The sequence below is a fragment of the Pithys albifrons genome, chromosome 7 (assembly GCF_047495875.1).
Source record: "Pithys albifrons albifrons isolate INPA30051 chromosome 7, PitAlb_v1, whole genome shotgun sequence".
Classification (NCBI taxonomy): Eukaryota; Metazoa; Chordata; class Aves; order Passeriformes; family Thamnophilidae; genus Pithys; species Pithys albifrons.
This window is the reverse complement of record NC_092464.1, coordinates 29,205,558-29,224,586: the sequence shown is the minus strand read 5'-3', so window position 1 is coordinate 29,224,586 and position 19,029 is coordinate 29,205,558. Positions and strand designations below refer to the sequence as shown.

Below are 19,029 nucleotides of genomic sequence, written 5' to 3'. Positions count from 1 at the left end.
GTTCTGCAGCAATTTTTGTGTTATACAATTAAGAAATTACTTGAGGGATCCAGGATTCATTTGTTTCATAGGAGCAGAAAATAGATTTTCATGCTGCCTTTTAGGGAGAAAAAGCACTTTGGCAAATGAAGTTTAAGAAAACATCTGTTTCTAGATCCTTTCTAATCTGGTCTTCCCAGATCTCCTGATATACAAGGAGTCTTAGCTGAGAGTAAAAAAGAGGAAATAAAGAAGGAAAACAAATAAATAAATAAATAAATAAATAAACAAATGGAAAAATAATTCTGATCAATTTGAGGGTTTAAAACATCTTTTATTCTATTAAATATTTATTTTACTTACAGATTTTCAGTACATTGATAGTATGAATGTCCTTGCTACATCCATTGTATAGGTAAAATCCTGTTGACTATTGCTGATAATTTTGCATAAGTCTATGAACAAAATAACTGATAATTTGATTAATAAAATATAACTTTTACACTAGACATGCTATTTGTTAAAAAAATATCTGTAATTGAAATATTATACCTGGGGAATAGCTCCCCTAATTCCAGCTTTTCAGAAAAGAAATTTCCATTTCTTATCAATCGTTTTTCCATTGGATTTTGAACAGAGATACTTGGGCTTAAAATGCTACAAAGTACTAGTAACAACTGAAAAGGTGCTGTAAATTTATGCATTTCAAAATATAGCTTATTAAATATAAAATAGACCTGATCAGATAGATCAGTGGTCATTTCAAATAGCAGGTTTAATTCTCTATGGGCAAACCCAGTGAAGCCCTGGTGTTAGTTTGAAGGACTCCTTGGTAATGGTGCTCATGTAGACACAAATCCTGGTAAATGCATGGTTAAGCACAAATTTGGTCATGTGGATGAAAAAGTACAATGTTCACCTCAATATTCATGCCCTTAACTATTACGCTTTTGCATTTATAGCTGTGAATGGCAGAGCTGAGAACAAGAGAGAACACACCATATTCAGTCCTGGAAAGACCTTGAGTATCATTGCTTATGAGTGTTTATCATATCTATGGGTTACAAAAATCCTTATGGTAACAATCAGGCAAATTAGAATTAAGGATTGAATATTGACTGGAGAAGGGGCTGCATAATGGACTGGCTTGATGAAATGCTCACTGCTGAGTAGGCAGCATAATTTCATATACAAAACATGTATTTCACTGAAACAAAACCTAACACAGTTACTATGTCAGTACCATACAATTAGATCTTTTTTGTTCCTTAGTTATGTTTTTCCATCTTTATTCACAGAGAAGGCGAACTTGATTAAGCATCCTCCAGTTGCTATACTGCCTCTTGGGACTGGCAATGATTTAGCAAGGTGTCTAAGATGGGGAGGAGGTAAATACAAATTAAAATACAATGTATTATGGAATTAAAGGGAAAAAAATAACTTTTGCATCCAAGTCGACATTTAAATTTTTTTTCTGATGTATGTATAGAACCGTTATCACCTTTCCTCTTTTTGGAATTAGCTGTTTGTAAATATTGTATAGAGATATAACATATTAAATGTTGTAATCACGCTTCATACCTTCTTTGTAGGTTCTCCTGAAACCAAAAAAAGGCTCCAAGAGAGTAGTGGATAGCTGTTTTGTTGGCTTTTTACCATCTGTATTGCAGTTACTGCTTTGATCAATACCTTGTAAAGGCAGTAGTCTTAAATGGATTTTTATTGGGACTGTTCTGACAAGGTTTCTGAAAACAGCTAATAATGGGGTTTGGGTGGTTTCATCTTTTTTAATATTTAAAAATTTTAAATGAAAAATGTGCCTCAGTCTAGGACTAGTTCCCTTGGTCGACTCTCTTTCTGTTCTGCTACAGAAGATTCCAGACAGTAAGTGCTGTGGTGCTATTTATCAGGAAATGAGAAGGCAAAAAATGCTGAAACAAGAATATATATACAGTCAAACCATTAATACCCTTTACATCCTTTTCTGGATGTATGGAGCTTTACTCTGAGCTCCTCCAATAACTTATTTCCATTCAGAATTTGCATTACAGGATAACTTGAAGGAGACACAAGGAAGAAAGACAAGACTGAATCTGTGGTGAAAGCATGTTGTTTTATGGGCTCATAGCCAGGTCTATTTCAGGTCTTGCTTGTTTCAGTCGAAATATTTTGTATTTGGAACTTCTCAGCCTTGCAGATATCTTTCTTCTTCTGTCTCATCAAAGTTTCCTTTCCAAATGTCTGCCTTGTTACCAGATTGTCTTTAGCAAATTCTCAGTAGTTTCCATGCTATAAAGCTTCTCTGTTAACCATAATGTTCTGCAAATCATTTGAGGGCCTCCTTTATTTTCTTTGTCATGACTCTTGATTGTTTACATTCTCAGAATCTTAGAGGGGAAAAAAAAGGAAAACAAACAAGCCAAACCCCCATCAAATCAGCCTCACTTCACTTTCTCAATGGTTCATAGTCTAGTCACAGAAAATCAGGTTGCCTAGTCCAATCTCCTGTTCTAAGCAGGGTCAGCTATGAGAGCATTTGATTACATTAGTCAGGATGTTCTGTTTTAAGTGATTCCATTTGGACTAAAGTAGAAAAAGACAGTATGAAAATATTCTGGCTTTCATAATTCTACCCAGTTGGTTCTGGTAAACAATACCAGAATACAGTTGTTCTGGAAGTACCATGGATAGGAGAGAAGACAGGACTTCCAGAAAAATTAAATTGCTGATGAGTGATCTCAAGAATGCAGACAGATGGAATTGTGCATGTTGCTGTTATGCAGTGGCTAGCAGTAACTAGCAAAAGTGCACTATGCGACCATAAAGAAATGCATCAGCAATGGGTTTTGAGCAAGGAGGCTTTCAATGGCTTTGCCTGATAAAGCTGTTAATGACCCAGGAAGTACATATTTATTGAATATGAAATTTTTTCTTATTTGAGGAAGGAGTGAATCCACAGATCTTAGTTATCCATTATGAAGTCATTTGTTCTGAATAGTTGTCAGAGTTGCTTGTCACTTAGTAACATTCTCACAGCTTTTATGCATGTACACATGTGCATGTTGTGTGTACTCATTAGTGTGCAAACAAGTTTTCTACTCAGTTTAGTATACAATGCAGTAAACTACTGCTACTAGTGAATTACATGTGAGTAATTCTTGGCAAGTAAGGGTAAGATCTCTTTACAGAGCAGGATGAGGCTCATGAAGAAGTTGTTCAAATATGGAAAAATGTTATTTTTGCTGATAAGTCATCAGTCATGGATTTGAAATTTTGGATTTATTATGTTAGACCACATTAAAACAGTCCATAAAAATAGAAGATAGCTTTTAACTTTACAGTGTCTTGTCAGGCTTTCATCAGACAAGCCTACTATATATCTCTTTTACATAAATTTTGAAAGCAAAGGAATTTAAATATTGACTATTTTAATAGCAAGAACATTTTGCAAAGTATAATCTTAGCTTTTTGGGTCCTTTGGAAAACTGAAGAGATTGGCAAATTTTGAAGATCTAATTATTTTCTCTATCACAAATTGGATGTCCAGTGAAATCTGTAGAATTAGTCTAAGTTTGCATGCAGAAATTAGCTCTGTTTTTTTATTCCTTTTAATGGCAAGGGCTGGAAAATTGTTGATCCTTCAAGTACAATTCTGCTTCTCAGTATATGCATAGTTTTCATTTTTCTAGTCATAGAATCACAGAAAATTTGTGTTGGAAGGACTTTTAAAGGTTTGTTATCTACTCCGGCCCCCACTCCCCTGCAACAAGCAGGGGCATCTTCAATCAAATCAGGTTGGTCAGAGCCCTGTCCAACCAGTCATCTAGAAAGAGAAAGACAATGCAATGCAACTTTATTATGCTTGATTAAATAACTGGTTTTATGTTTTGCTAGGTTATGAAGGTGAGAATTTGATGACGATCTTAAAAGACATTGAGAATAGCTCAGAGATTTTACTGGACAGGTGGAAATTTGAAGTAATGCCCAATGATAAAGATGAGAAAGGAGACCCAGTGCCTTACAACATCATCAATAACTACTTTTCTATTGGTGTGGTAAGACTTACACTTATCATTACATGTTTTAGTTTTTCTGTTTTGAATAAATATTTGCATCACTTGTTTTTAAAATGAAGAACTGTTGGCTACAGATCATTTATAATGTTGTTTTGCTAGTGAAATGAATACATAGATGACTGACAGCAATTTGCATAAATTTACTTCCTTGCATTCAAACCAGAACTATTTTTCAGGACTGTCTACCTTCCATTTATAAGGAAGATATTTGTATTGTTCTCTTAACAGTTTATGAGCAGCCATAGCAATAAATTTATATTGTCATTTTGAAGGTCCTATAGAAATATAAAGGAAAACCTAATCACTTAATAAGAACTCAAAGCAACCTATTCCATTAGTATTCACATAGTCCAAACTTTTAAAAAGACCAGTTGCATTCTTTGTTTCTTCGGGACAGTTTTAAATAATACAATTAAATAATAATTTAAAAAAAAAGAAAGAAAATAAAAGAAATGCACCCCACAAGTGTCTTCTTAGTTCTTATTTATGGTGATATTCACAGCTTGAATAAATTAGGAAGGCAAGGGGCTTAAGCAGCTCTTCATGTCTGAGGAAGTACATCTCTGGTTTATGCTTCTCTATGGTTTGCTGCTACAAGTACTAACCACATTTCTTAATATTACCATGAATTTCTTTATCCATATTGGGCTTGTGATTTGTTGTTAATTTCAAATACTACTCTGAAGAACCACTACTTCATATCTCATTTGGGTTTTTCGTAGGTGATTCTTCCTGCCTACGTGCAGAAACTTCCACTCAATTGAATTACACACTCTTTTAATTTTTACTGTTTCTCCAAGGCATTGTGAAAATTAATGGTGACCTACAACATACCTCACATTGCTTCACAGATTCCTGCCAAATAATAAGCACAGTCTCTAATCCAACATGAATAGAACCTGCTGTATGAATTTTGTAATAGTAGGGCAGAAATTGTATTTAATAACAAACAATCTAAATGTATGCTTAGAAAGGCCAGGAGAGTAAAACTGAATAAAACTGTGCTTCACATGGAGCTCTTAGTGCTTTAAGACCATAAGTGAGGTGGGAAGGAAGTCATTAGTTCTATGCAGGGTCAGCTATGAGAGCTGATCACATTGCTCAGGCATTATCCATTTAAGTCTTAAAAGCCTCTAAGGATGGAGATGGCACAATGTCTCTGGGCAACCTGTTGTGGTGCTTGACTGTCCTTATGATGAAGACTTTTTTCCAATATCCTATCTGGATCTCTTGTTTCAACATAAATGGTCTGTCTCACATCCTCCCATTATGTGGCATTGTGAAGAGTCTGAGTTTGTCATCTTAATAACCTTATAGGTACTTGCAGGCTGCTACTAGATCTCCCTGAAGCTTCATCTTGTCACCACCTTATCCAGCCAGTCTATTATCTTTAATCTTTTTTCAGTAATCAAGACCACAATGAACCAACTTGGATACAAGAACGCTGGTGTAGACAGTGTTCAAAACCTTGCTGAAGTGGAGCATGACATCCATTGCTTTCTCTTCTACAAGTCTAGATATTTTCAACATAGGCAGCAATCAGAATTTAATTTACCTCTTTGAAGGAAAATGATACACTAGGTTGAAAAGGAATGTTGGAGACAGTAGCATATGTATGGGAAAAGTTTGATTACTGTGTTCAAGCCAAACGAGGCCTTTTTTTTTAATATAGCAACCTCAAAGCTCTGATATGTTCATAAGTACTGTACAAGTACTTACTTTTCCCCTAAGTACCGAGAAAAAAAGTAAGAAACAGACTGAGATGTAGTAGGTGAATGACTATGTGTAAATGTTCAACCTGATGAAAACACAAGGCACAGAACGACCATAAAAAGTGTAAGCCAAGCTGTGTGTCAGTTTCAAAGCAGAAGCTAGAAAACATCTAAGAGCAATGTAGAATAAGATAAAGATTTTTCAAGTGCTCACATCCATCATTCTGTCAGGATGGCAAGATACCAGGAGAGAAGTTCCATCTGCTTCCTAGTAATACTGGAGTAACTGAAACAAACTAAATATCCAATAAAAATGTGAATTAAAGTAGTCAAATCATATTTGCTTTAAAAAACAAAACCAGCACCCCCAAGAAAACTAAACCAAACAAAAAAAATTCTTCAAGAATATATTAGGGTCATCTGGAAATGGAAACTTGTCTTGGAAAGTCATAGATTTGGTGAGCTGGCCAAACACAGCTGGTAATATTAGAGTACAAATAAGCAGGCATGATAGAGACAGGAAACATTAGGCCACCTGTCCTACAGGGGGAAGTTCAATTACTGCTTTATTTTGGATAAAACTAAAAAGTTAATTTCCCCATAATCTACATGGCCAGCTTTAATATTCATGCACTAAGTTGATACTATCCAGTGATCATCAGAGGCAGAGTTCAGTAATGTTAGTGTTGTTGTGTTATCACAGATTGTATTCTTAGGCTATTGTTTTCTACAGTCGCCTTAGTAATGGAATTTCAGTCATGTTCCTTCATTTGGCCAACTTGCTGTTGTTATAAACTATCAGAGAGAGTATGTGTGTATAGATAGAGTATGTCACTGCCCATAGTAGTTGTCATGGTTAGCCTTTTCCCTATGGATAAAACAGTATCACTTTTGCTGCTTTCTTCAAGCACTCAGGTGCTTAACATTAATGGTGGCTCAACATGTATATGTGGACAGTTGCTTCCAATAGGCCTGTGTGCTGTAATACCTCTGTACATCTGGTTTATTTTATCCTAGTTGTTTTCAGTATCTATGTCTCAGGTCTGTAAAAACAAAACTCAACCAAAAAGCAAACACTTCCCTACTCAATTATACGGCACGCTATGATTCTATGATTCTATGAATAGAAAAATTATTTTCAAAAAATTAAGCAGTAACTCTTCATTTCAATACTTCAAATGAACCCCTCAAAAAACAAGCACAAAACCCCCAAGAAAACAAAAGAATCATCAAACCAAATCTCCATATTCTCATGACTGCATGCCATCATTACTTAAAAAATAAGAGGAAAAAAGGAGATATATATACCCACAAAAAACTGCTATTTTTGAAAACAGTTGCTCACAAGTCTACCCTTTGATCTTGCCAGGACTGAGCCATTTTCTTCCACTATGCACTCATAGCAAAGCACAGATGTGCATTGTTAATTATACATATAAAATATATTAAACTATTAGAGAGTGTCCAAAGGAGGGCAATGAAAATGGTGACGGGCCTTGAGGGGAAGCCACATGAGGAGCAGCTGAGGGCACTCGATCTGTTCAACCTGGTCAAGAGGAGACTGAGAAGAGACCCCTTTGTAGTTCAACTTCCTGGTGAGGGGAAGAGGAGGGGCAGGCACTGATCTCTTTGTGGTGACTAGTGAGAGGACTTGAGGGAATGTCCTGAAATTGTGTCAGGGAAAGTTTAGGTTGGATATTAGGAAAAAGGTTCTTCACCCAGAGGGTGGTTGAGCATTGGAACAGGACCCTCAGGGAAGTGGACACAGCACCAAGCCTGACAGAGTTCAAGAGATGTTTGGACAATACTCTCAGGCTCATGGTGTGACTCTTGGCGATGATCTGTGTGGGGATAGGAGTTGGACTCGATGATCCTTGTGGGTCCCTTCCAACTCAACATATTCTGTGATTCTCTGATATATTTGTAGAGCATGACCTATGAGGAATGGCTGCATAGCCTGGAGAAAAAAAAAAGGCTCAGGGGTAACCTTATCACCCTCTACAATTACCTGTAAGGAGATTGTAGCCAAGTGGGAAATAGCCTCTTCTCCCAGGCAACTAGTGACAGGGCAAGAGGATGTGGCATCAAGCTGAACAAAGGCAGGTTGAGATTGGACATTAGAAAGAGTTTCTTCACAGAAAGGGTATTTAGATATTGGAATCTAATCTAGGGGAGTGGTGGAGTCATCGTCCCTGGCGGCATTTAAGGAAAGACTAGATGTGGCACTTAGTGCCATAATCTACCTGACATGGTGGTGTTCAGTCATATATTGGACTTGATGGTCTCAGAGGTCTTTTCCAACCTAGTTCATTCTGTGATAAAATCAATGGGCCTGTATCTTATGAAATTCACAATACATGCAATGAAATTAACAATATATTCCATGAAATTCACAATAAACAAAGGAGATGGTGAAATAATCATTTGATGATTGAGACCTGAGCAGCAGCCATGGAAAATGAATAACCAACAGACAGTGAGGCAAACTCACATAAAACTAAGAACCAGGAAGACATTGTAACATTGAGGACGACTTCCATCTATGCTGTTAGCAAACCCCATAATGTCAGAGTCAAAAATTTTATATACTGCTAAGATGTGAAGAAACAGTTCTTTTTAAGCCTGGGGATAAGAGGCTTAGTTGTCGAGCAGTTTTAGTTAGATAATAATCACTTAAAATGGAATGACTCTCAAAGGTGTTCATCTCTTATTGGGAAATTACTAAAGTATGTCAAATATGTAGGGAAGGTATAATACCTATTTTTAGTGCTTCTCAAATGATTGTCTCAAAGTGAGAAAAAAATGAGTGTTTTGAAAACACCAAGAATGCCTCATTAAATAATGTTCCACTATGATTAAACATTAGGAACCTTGACTTTCACTAAATGCCTGGTTGAAAAGAGCATGTTGAAGGTGGAAGAAGCCATCTTATATACTTAGGGACAGGAAAAATATGTGAGAGAGCAAAATATCTCTGCTTTCTGTGCTTTCTCTTCAAGGTGGATACTCAAGAGAAATAATTCAGTGTTTCTGTCTACCTGAGCTGCCTTCTAATAATTGAGAGGGACAGGAGAACCACAGGGTCCTAGGAACAGGCCCCAGACATGTAGGATGCTTGATAGAGACAGAGTTGCGTAGGAAAATCATAGTGAAGGTTGAAGATTTGTATTAGTTCATTGAAAGTTATGATATACCATGATCTAGGCAAAGTCTCTTCACTCGCTCTTTTTTAAAATCCTTTTTTGTAACTTAATTCTACTTGGATTAATCAATAGAAGTACCTGGAAAATTGCTCAAAATGTCCTTATTTTCTTAGTGTGGGCATACTAGCAGTATTGTAATTGTCCCACATTTATGGAAGATTAAAAAAACTCAAACAAAACCAAATAAAACCCCTAGAGAAATCAGGCAAAAAACTACAATTAAGTTCTTTAAAAAATACCCCATTACTATTTGATATCTCATAATTAATAATTCTTATTCCTAATGATAGGTGAGTTTTTCAGAGGTTTCTGCTTGACTGGAGCAAATAGCTACAGGCCCAACCAGAGGCACAATGTTAGTCAACTGAGAACCAAGCATCATTCTGCAGCAGCCAATTTTCCTAGACCCTGATTTTTTACACTTATTATGCAGGCAACTTGAAAATGTAATATAAAAACAATTATTGTACACAAATAATGGCTTATCTCAGAAAAGACTAATTTTTTTTTAAACCAGACAATTGGTCTATTTCCCATTGACTTCCTTTATAGTTACTAATAGCACTTGATACCGTTTTCTATTTTGTGGATAATAATGCTGAAAGAAACTATGAATAGATGTTAAGATGAGAGTCCTAAAGTAGCTTTCCCTAATACAAGCATAATTTTGAATTTACTGTTCTGCCACTGAATTAGCTTGAGTTTAGCCTTTATGGAGCCAAAATTATGTTGACATGAATCAGTACTGAAGACCTTTAGCCCTAAACATTTTCTTTCTGTTTTCTGTCATTGTTTTACCTTTTAAATAAATCATAAATTTATCTGATGTTTATAGGAAACTGTTTAACAGATTTTAATTTTTGTAACTGCATAGGGTGTTACAGAGCATACGCTGCTGCTGAGCCTCTTGCAGATCTGTAATTAGAGTGTCAGAGCATCGTAAACTGAGCTTGCAAACAACTGCATTGCCTTTTAGTACAGATTTGTATGGAAAGAAATATTACTGAGGTAGATTTTAAGGCGATTTATCCTAGATAAAATGTGGTATGGCATAACCTTCCCTATGCTAAAACAGCAGATATCATTCTAAAATAAAAGCAAGTCTCACTGGTGTCAAGGCAGTATTCAAGCTATAAGAGGAAACCAAGTGCCATATTTCTGATTGCTATTTACAGGGGGCAGCTCTAAAGATTATACTAGCAATTGTTGTATATCCTTGTGTTAACTAGTAATGTTCTGTATAAATGACTGATGAGGTAACTGGTTTTTGTCTCTAGTTTCTTCCTTTTGGGAGAGATTCCATTAAAATTTTAAACTAACATTTTTGACCACATTATGTAGCTGTTATATATGTAAAGAATATACATATTCTCTGTGTTCACACTTAGGTGGACTGCCTAATGTTCTCTTCAGGAGGACTGCAAGGGTTGTTGTCTCTTAGGAAAACAGCAGAGTCCCTTAGAGGCTTACATTCTTTGTAGATACCGAATTGGTTCGCCCTTGTCTTAGACTGATCACCTGAATGCATGCGTTAGGGTAAGCCTACTTGGGATCTTTGCTATTGCTGCTCTTTTACCTACATACCCTAAAGAGTCATTGTGAGCAAAATCAAGCTCCATAGAAAGCTCAAAGTTATAGCTGATCTCATTCAAACTATTTCATTTTCATGAGGCACTTAAGATGTGGAAAACATCTTATCTGTCTACCTACTGAGGCAGGATTTAAATAAGAATCTCCCAGCCTCCCTTCAGCTAAAAAATTTGAATACGTGTGCAAACACATACACAAGAACATATTGGAGGGAAAAAAAGGAATGGAATGCTCTAGGACAGTAATTAAGACAGTAACCTGGAAGAGAACTGGGATATCCAGATTCCTGTTCCATCTGTTGTTTTTGTCCATTTTATTAACTTGTACATGGCAATTCAGAAACTTGCATTATTATGAATGACTTCTAACATCAATAGGTAGAGCATTTTAATGCCAAAGCAGAACTTATGGAAGTAGAACACCTCAGTCATTTATTCTGTCTTTGCAACATGTGGTAATTGATTTCATAGCAATATGGTGATATTCTCACTTGGATGATCTACAACAAAAATATTTTTTGCAAGTGTTTTTTTAGTTAAGACAGTAAAGATATCTGAAAGTGCCTGGAAACATTCTGTAAGTTCTTTGAGAAAAGTCGGTACTGTATGCTGGTTTAATAGAAAAAAAACCCAACAGTTATTTGGGTTGAGGGGAAACTTCTTTAATAATAGTAAGTAGGACTACAATCAGGATGTGTTCTCTGAAGAACTATTATCGCAAAGTAGTAAAGGTCTACGACAAAGACAACTGTACTTTTGTGACACCTATATGTTACTATCCAAATACATTATCTAATAGATGCTTGCATAGTCATGACTTAATATCCCTCAGTCTTAAACAATCACTAGGAGCATCTTATCCTGCTAGTAGAGAAAAATATGATTTCTTAATTAGCTAATTTTTAAATTTGAACTTGTTACGAGTCCCCATAACTATATTCTTAAGTCATCAACCTCCACTTCCATTACATCTCCTTAATTTTGTTTGGTTTTTGTTTTCTTTTTTTTCAAAACTGGGGAAAAAAAATAAGAAAAACCTTACACAGAAACCGTTTTTTGGCTTTTCTTGAGAAAGAACATTTCATTAGTATTGATAGGAACTTTGACTATGAGAATTTTTAGTCTCTCATGCAGGAGTCTTGAGAAGGTTTGTCCCTTTAACTGACTATGTGATCCCCTAATTTTTTATTTTCTATGTTATTTTATTACCTATGCTATTTTAGGGTGTATTTATTACTACAAGAAAAAAGAGTTTATTATGGTATGTAATATTTACAACTGAGAATGAATTTTAGTGTTATGGTTGCCCCATATTTTGAAATTTCAAAGCCTCATAGATCTTTGGTGTTCATGGTGGTTGAAACGAATTTTTTTTCCCCTCGTAGGAAAATACCATAAAGGTATTTGCTAATTCAGTGCAGAATTTAAACACATAGACATTCTAACAGTAATTCAATGTGACATTTAAGTATGTATTTTAAATTTCCTGATCTAATGAAGCAGTTAAATACTTGGTTACCTTTTTAAGCATCTTCTGTAATTTCATTAATATGACTGGACAAATGCACAAATTAAATTCTGGGCATTTGGTCGTAGCTAATTAATTATTGAAGTTAAGTTTGTAGGTATACATAGCTAAAAGTCATGTTTATTGGTTTGCTGAACTAATACGAACATAAACACATGCCTAAGTGATTTTGTGAATCCTAATCATCGCTTTGAATGTGCTAATGGAATGCTGTGATATATTTCATTATTTCTGTGCCAGAGAGGGAAAGAACACTTCGTAATAAACAGTATTATTGCTTTGTAATCCAAATCACTTCTTTTTTCCTGAAAAAAAAGGTTAAGAAAATGAACAATTCATCCATGTGTGAATGCAGATGTAATATTAAAAGATCCACATTGATACTGGGTATGTCATAGCCTCAGTCTAGTAGCCAAACGTGTAAAAATGTTTTTTCTATCTGTGGAGAGAATTGTCCTCTCTTTCAGAAGGATTGTGTTCAGAACAACTTCAATCCCAGATTTAAAATACTGTCATATTGAGAATATAATTCAATGTGTCATTATCTTGTTTAATTTCTTTATATTGATAATTTCTATATATTAGTTGTTCTTACAGGTTTTTGCTACTTGTGTGTTTGAGTATTTTTTCGTGTTTTCAGCTTTACTGATATTGAAATCCTTCTGCAGAAATTTCGGACATGGGAAATATGATGATGTAGGGTTTTTGTTGCAGGTGGTTATTTTTTTCATATAGCAGAAATCCCCAAGCATATAATGCATATATATTAAGGTGGATCTGCAGAATAATTTATAAATATGAAGCAGTAGAAGCCTCTCTGAACGTTTTTTTTTCTCACTAATGCTGCGATATTTCCCTGGACATGGAGAATGTGACTTCAATAGCTAGAACATGACTACCTAGCCTTAGAGTTGCTAATATCTGTACTGCAACACTGCTGGTGGTGTTTCCTGTTAGCTAGTTTCCTTCTACCACTATGGATTTAGTTTACCTTCTAAATCCCTCTTGCCACCATAGCCTTCTGCCATTCATAAAGTGTAGCAGGGTACCCTGGCAAGGTGGTTGCAATGTAGTGCATGCAATATGTAAGGTACTTTTATAGAGAGAACTAAAGTTTCCTAGCTTACTCTACTACATAATTAGTCTTACTACTACTACAAAAAAGATGATTTCCAGAGTTACCATTTGTTGTATTTTATATAAGCATAAAGAAATTCAAAGAACTTAAATAAACAAGCAAACAGGAAGAATAATCTATTTTAATTTTAATGCCAAAGTGTGGAGGTATGGCAGTCTGTCCTGGAACTTTCTGGAAATACGTATGTATGCAAAATACATTTATTAAGATTTGTGTGTGTAATATCCCTTGCAGAGCAGTAAGAATACTGAGGTTTGTGCTGAATTTTCTATAGGTTTTGTCAGGTCTGGTGAAAAGAGTTCTGTGGGCTATATTTAAAGTCGCACTCAGTAGGAATGTAACAATTGATGCTGAGACTCTTCTGTCTGCAAAGCATGCAGTTTGGGAGTCTTAATTCAAACTGGATGTAGCATGTTCCCCTGCTATGAACTCTCCTAAACATGCTTGTCCTAAAGTGACCTAAATGGCTATCATTGGTTTGGCTTGTGTGTCCCAATATAATGGGAGGAGCACACTGGCCACACTGTATGTGTTGTCTTCCAAAGATATCTAGTTGAGATCCAGCTTAGCTTCAAAATAGTCGCAGGAAATGGGAATGATTAAGAGAATTGCTTTAAAATTTAATTGCTGCTCCAACACTTTTACAATAAACCTGAGACCTCATGTAGGAGTACAGTGTATCCAACTTTGCCCTACCATATACCCCTTGTGTTTTCCCATGTAGACTTTTGTCAATTTAGATATTTAAATCTCATTTAACTTCTTGTGTTGAGCTGAGAACAATGATGAATTCCTTGAACTAAGAAAAGCTCCCTTGTTTAAGTTTTATGAGTAGTTCATGCACTTGCTGTCACTTACTACCCATTCCTGTTGTAAAATTATTCTTCTGTTGTGGAAAGTGACTTGTTTCCTGTAGTCAGTAAAAACTTTAAGAAGAATCCTGAGGAGAATCTTAGGCAGTTACCTATATCCTTCTCTTTATTTTCTAAGGGATTAGTAAAATTGTGTAATTTCTACAGTTGGGAAGATGTATGTTAAATTTCCTGTTTGGGAAAGCTGGTTATATTAAATGAAATGCAAAGAGGCACTATAAACCTACTGAACAGATACTAAAAAGGGTATTTTTCGAGAGGTGCAGTAAAATGAAACTTGCAGTCCTCTGCTGTTTTGTCATTGAATACCCTAGCCAGTAGAGATTTTGAGTCTTGTGTGTTCAAGGATTTTGCTGGGTTTGTTTGTTTTTTTGTTTCATTGTTGTTGGTTGTTGTTGTTGTTGTTGTTTTGGGAGTGTGTTGCATTTCTTTTTATAAAGGGGGATCTACAAAGTAGCCTAGTCAACAGCTACTGTTGCAAGTGACAGTAATAAATGAGAGTATATGCCTAAAGACATAATTAATCTGCAGTGCACTCAGAACAGCTCCTTAGCTAAATGCAACTAAATCAGCTACCCAGTGTGTAATTAACTTGCAACTATATTAGACCTAGTACAATATTATTCATTATATATGTAAGTTATTATTTTTTCCGTATGAAATTTGTAATATACTAAATAATGATTAAGAGTTCATTATAGGATTTTATTCATATTATAATAATATAATTGTGATGTATGTTCATCTTTTTAATGCTGTTATTCCTAGTTGTTCTTAAAAGAAATGTCAAGGATGTCAGGAAATACGATGTGGGGGTTTTTTCCCTACAGACTGAGAAGCATCTGTATTCAAATGACATTGAAACTTTAGTCCTTGTCTAGATTTTCTAATTCTCCTTTTAGTGATGACAGGAAGGTATCAAGGAAAGATAGAAGGCAACAAGACTTTATACTGAAGTCAAGAGTAAGATGAATAAGGTTCAAGGTTGGTCATAAGACTCATTCTGAGCTTAAGGTAGGAAGAAGCTTAGAGGACTGAGAAAATTTCTTGAAAAAAGGTTGAGATTTTGAAGACATGTGAGTCTAGCAGTGGAGATAAGGTGGATCTGGAAAAGGTTTATGAAATGTGCAAGCTGTACAGTACGTAAGGGGAGCTGTTTGTACACTGATACTTTCACCTGGCTAAGCTGCAAGACATATGTCTCTGTATACACTTGTAAAACAATATGAAAAATAGCTCAATTGTAATCTTTCTGCTTTCATGTGAGTTAATCCTGATATGTGTAAACGCGTTTATGTAAATTAGTTACTCTACCAACTTCTCCCTGACAGCATCATTTACCTTTTTCCCATGCCATTAAAGATCCTGTCTCAGAACTTTATTTTCACAGGTCTGCCAGAGCCTTACTGAGTCTTTTCAAACTGCCTGTAGCTGAGAGGGACCAAAGAAATCAGAATCATGCTCACTCAAGTGCCCTTTGAGGACATGAAGTACAGTTATTTCTGAGAACACAGTATAAACCCAATCTATTACAGGTAACAAAGAGGGAGATCCATTTTATAGGCAATTTAGATAAAATTAAATTTATAGATATTTAATTATATACATTTAAGAAAGAAATTCATAATTAATTGCTTAGATTTACTTATTGGTTAGAAAATTAGCCAATGGAATTATTTTCCTCTGCCTTCTAATTCTGCTTGTCTTAATTTAGAAGAACAGTCCACCTGTTGACTACATTCAAAGTTGCTGTTAGCACTGGAAAATTGATTTGAGATATTGATCCTTTGGGTGCATAATGAATAGGGTAGGATGCTATTTTCGTGTGTTTTATGTAGTCATAACTGTCATGTTCTTAAAAGCCGAAAGATAAGTCAAAAAAGAGTAAGAAATGCAGTCTGAACACAGACACGGGGATGAAGAGGACAAATAATCAAATATAGAATTCTGAGATTTAAGGTGGGCACCTCTGTAGATTTAAAGGAGAAATTTGATGTGTGAATTGGATGTTAAATAGGCACAGGGAATTGTTATTTTGGCATCCACCATGCAATCACATATACAGTACATATCTGCAGATAACCTAGAGGCCATATAGAGATTCTTCTTTAAAATATTCAACAAACATTGTTTAGGAAGTAGTTTTTAGTTCTGAGAGACTTGCATATATCTGAGAAGAGCTCATGTCACAAAATATATTAAAATAATGATAATAGTATATCAGACATTTAAATTATGGGCACTATGGAATTTATAGTAGTGTGTGTGTGTTACAAGGGGGGAAATATCTAAAAACCTCAGAGACCTAGAGTTGTCTGCCATTTAGCATTATTTACACATCTAGAGAGTTGATAGCTTAATTGATATTCCCATGGTACAAAAATATTCTTTATATCTCCAGATCTGCATGTTTTCTACATTTTGATGGCAAAGTCCCAAAAGGAGCATGATTTAACTAAACTGAAAGTGGGTGGATTTAGCCAAGAAACACTTAGTCTTATGTTACCATCTGAACCAGGTGCAGCTAGAAGCAAATTACTGAACATAAGTTATTCCATGTCTTTACTGGAACAATTTGTACTAAAGAGCCTCTACAGACACATAGCCAAGGAACTCTCTATTCACTGTTTGTAATTTTACAGTTTCTTCATTTAAACTAGAGCTCTGAGCATATAAAATAGCATATTCCTTATTTCTAAGACAATCTCAAGACTACTTAAGCTTATAAAATGCCAAAGAATGGGTCAAAGTTGTTGCTCTTGTACTGTCATTTTATGTTGTTGATGATGTCACCAAGGCTGAATGGGCCGGTGTGGCACACTGGAGTAAAACTCATAGGGCCGCACATTTTAGTCACTGCTTTCCAGTGCATCCTGCACCTTTACCACAGAGGATGCTCCCAGCAGGGTCTCAGGAAGCACATTGACACATACAGCACAGTTTGTGTGTGTATGCACCCACTTGCACCTGCACCTTGGTTTAGCACCACCAAGCCACATACACACTGTTCAATAACTGTGTAATGTAGACAGAGCACTCTTTCCATGGCAGCCTGTGGTACCATCCTGGTAATGAGGTATCTGCCTAGAGGACTGTCCTTGGTATTACAAACAGTGCTGCTGTAATGGAAGCTGTTCACTCAACCATTCAAGTCCCTACACTGACAAAAAGAAGCTCTTCAGCTGCCAAGTGTCTACGCTGTTCGCGTATGCTTTCCTTACTTTTCTGCTCTGGCTTTTCATGTTTTCCTTTTCACTGTACTCTATAACTCATGTTGTTATACCTTATATCTCGCGTTGTACCAGAGTTTTAGACTAGATATTAGGAGAAATTTCTTCACTGAAAGAGTGGTCAGGCATTGGAACAGGCTGCCTAGGGAAGTGGTCGAATCACCATCCCTGGAAGTGTTCAATAAACGTGTGGATGTGGCACTTTTAGCGACATAGATTAGGGGTGAATATGGCAGTTCTAGGTCAAGGGTTGGACTTGATGGTCTTAGAGGTCTTTTTCAACCTAGAGGATTCTATGAGACAAGAACAGCATCAAAACTGGCACCAGTCACTTCAGAACGGATCATGGTATTAGCCATGTGCAGTTCTGGTCTAGAGCTGTTATCCTAAAAATTATTTGTCATGTTTATCCCATATTTAAAAAGTAATTAATCTGTAAGTATTGCATCTTTTTGTATTACTTATTTCTTTGGTGTATGCTTGAATTCAATCAAATCAGATAACACAGAATGCTAAAGGAAATACATAGAAGTCTTAGTATTGTCTGGAGAAACAGATGCAAATTGGGATCCTCTGGACTTTTATACAACTAGTACTTAGGAACAGGAAGATGCAGAGATTATATAGATCCAACCTTGGTGATCTTCATCAAAAGAGAAAAAAAAAGTCAGTAAAATACATGGGTTGGGAAGCCAGTTCTAATCCATACAGGGCTTGTCTAAATTACTGCAGCATTTTGATTCTCTTCTAGAGTACCAGGGAAAAGATCTGCTGCCTTGCATCTTCAAAATCCCATATCTGGTAACTGAGAGAGAACTTCTGTTGCCCTTCTTCTACCTTGGACAAACTCCATGTCAAAGGGATGATGTCAGATGTTCACTGATGTGTTTCCCTGTTTGTCTGTGATCTGACACATGAAACGGATTTATAATCTACCTGAAATATCCAACCACATTCACTTTTGCTAGGGTTACAAGGAAGAAAGAACCCCTAGTTTCCAAACTGCAGTGGAAGTGAATATAGCCAGTCATAAGGATTGATGCCTAAGTAGAAGTTGGGTCATATTAAAAATGTCTTTACACTCTGGGTTTCTATTTGCTTTGCTTGATTTCAGTGAGAGTTTCCCTGTGGTGATCCTATTTATTTTGTTCTATTGCTTTTATACTGAGTATGTTATGAAATTGAGAGAAGGAAAAGCTCTGCCAGTGTTTAGAAAAAATGCCTTGTTAAGCCAAAAAGAGGCGTAGTGGCAGGAGGGATCCTTGATAGTTCTTCAGTTCAGGAATATAAATACAAGTTAAAATACTAACTATTTTCTCCTTTCATTGCAAAATATCTCTGAAGATAGAAAAAAAATTGAAGAAGAAAACTAACAATGGGAGTCTAATGAGAAAAAAGTAATTTTCTATGATCATTTTTTAAGTTAGTAGATTAATAAGCACAGCCTTATTTAAATGACATTTCCCTTCTTAGGAGTGTTATTGACATTTTGATATGAGACAGAGAGACCTTTAATGAGATCTCAATCAAAGGTAATATTTATATAATGATACATGAATTCATAAATGCTAGTCAAATAAAAATTCTGTGGTCCATTTTGGCCTTCACCTTATGAAAATCTGTACAGGTCATAAGATGAAAAAACTCAGTGAATGACAACTAATACTCTTTCACTTGATTTTCTAATTGTGTCTGGCTAATT

The 19,029-nt window shown here is 35.6% G+C and overlaps 1 protein-coding gene across 9 annotated transcripts in view; it reads left to right on the top strand.

Annotated features, from left to right (window-relative positions):
• DGKB (diacylglycerol kinase beta) overlaps window positions 1-19,029 on the top strand; it is a 337,930-nt gene that overhangs the window by 143,039 nt on the left and 175,862 nt on the right. For all 9 annotated transcript variants that reach the window (XM_071560835.1, XM_071560833.1, XM_071560829.1 and 6 more), the window contains 2 exons: window positions 1,278-1,367; window positions 3,874-4,034. In XM_071560835.1, the coding sequence (XP_071416936.1) occupies window positions 1,278-1,367; window positions 3,874-4,034 (251 nt within the window). The remainder of the gene's footprint in view (window positions 1-1,277; window positions 1,368-3,873; window positions 4,035-19,029) is intronic.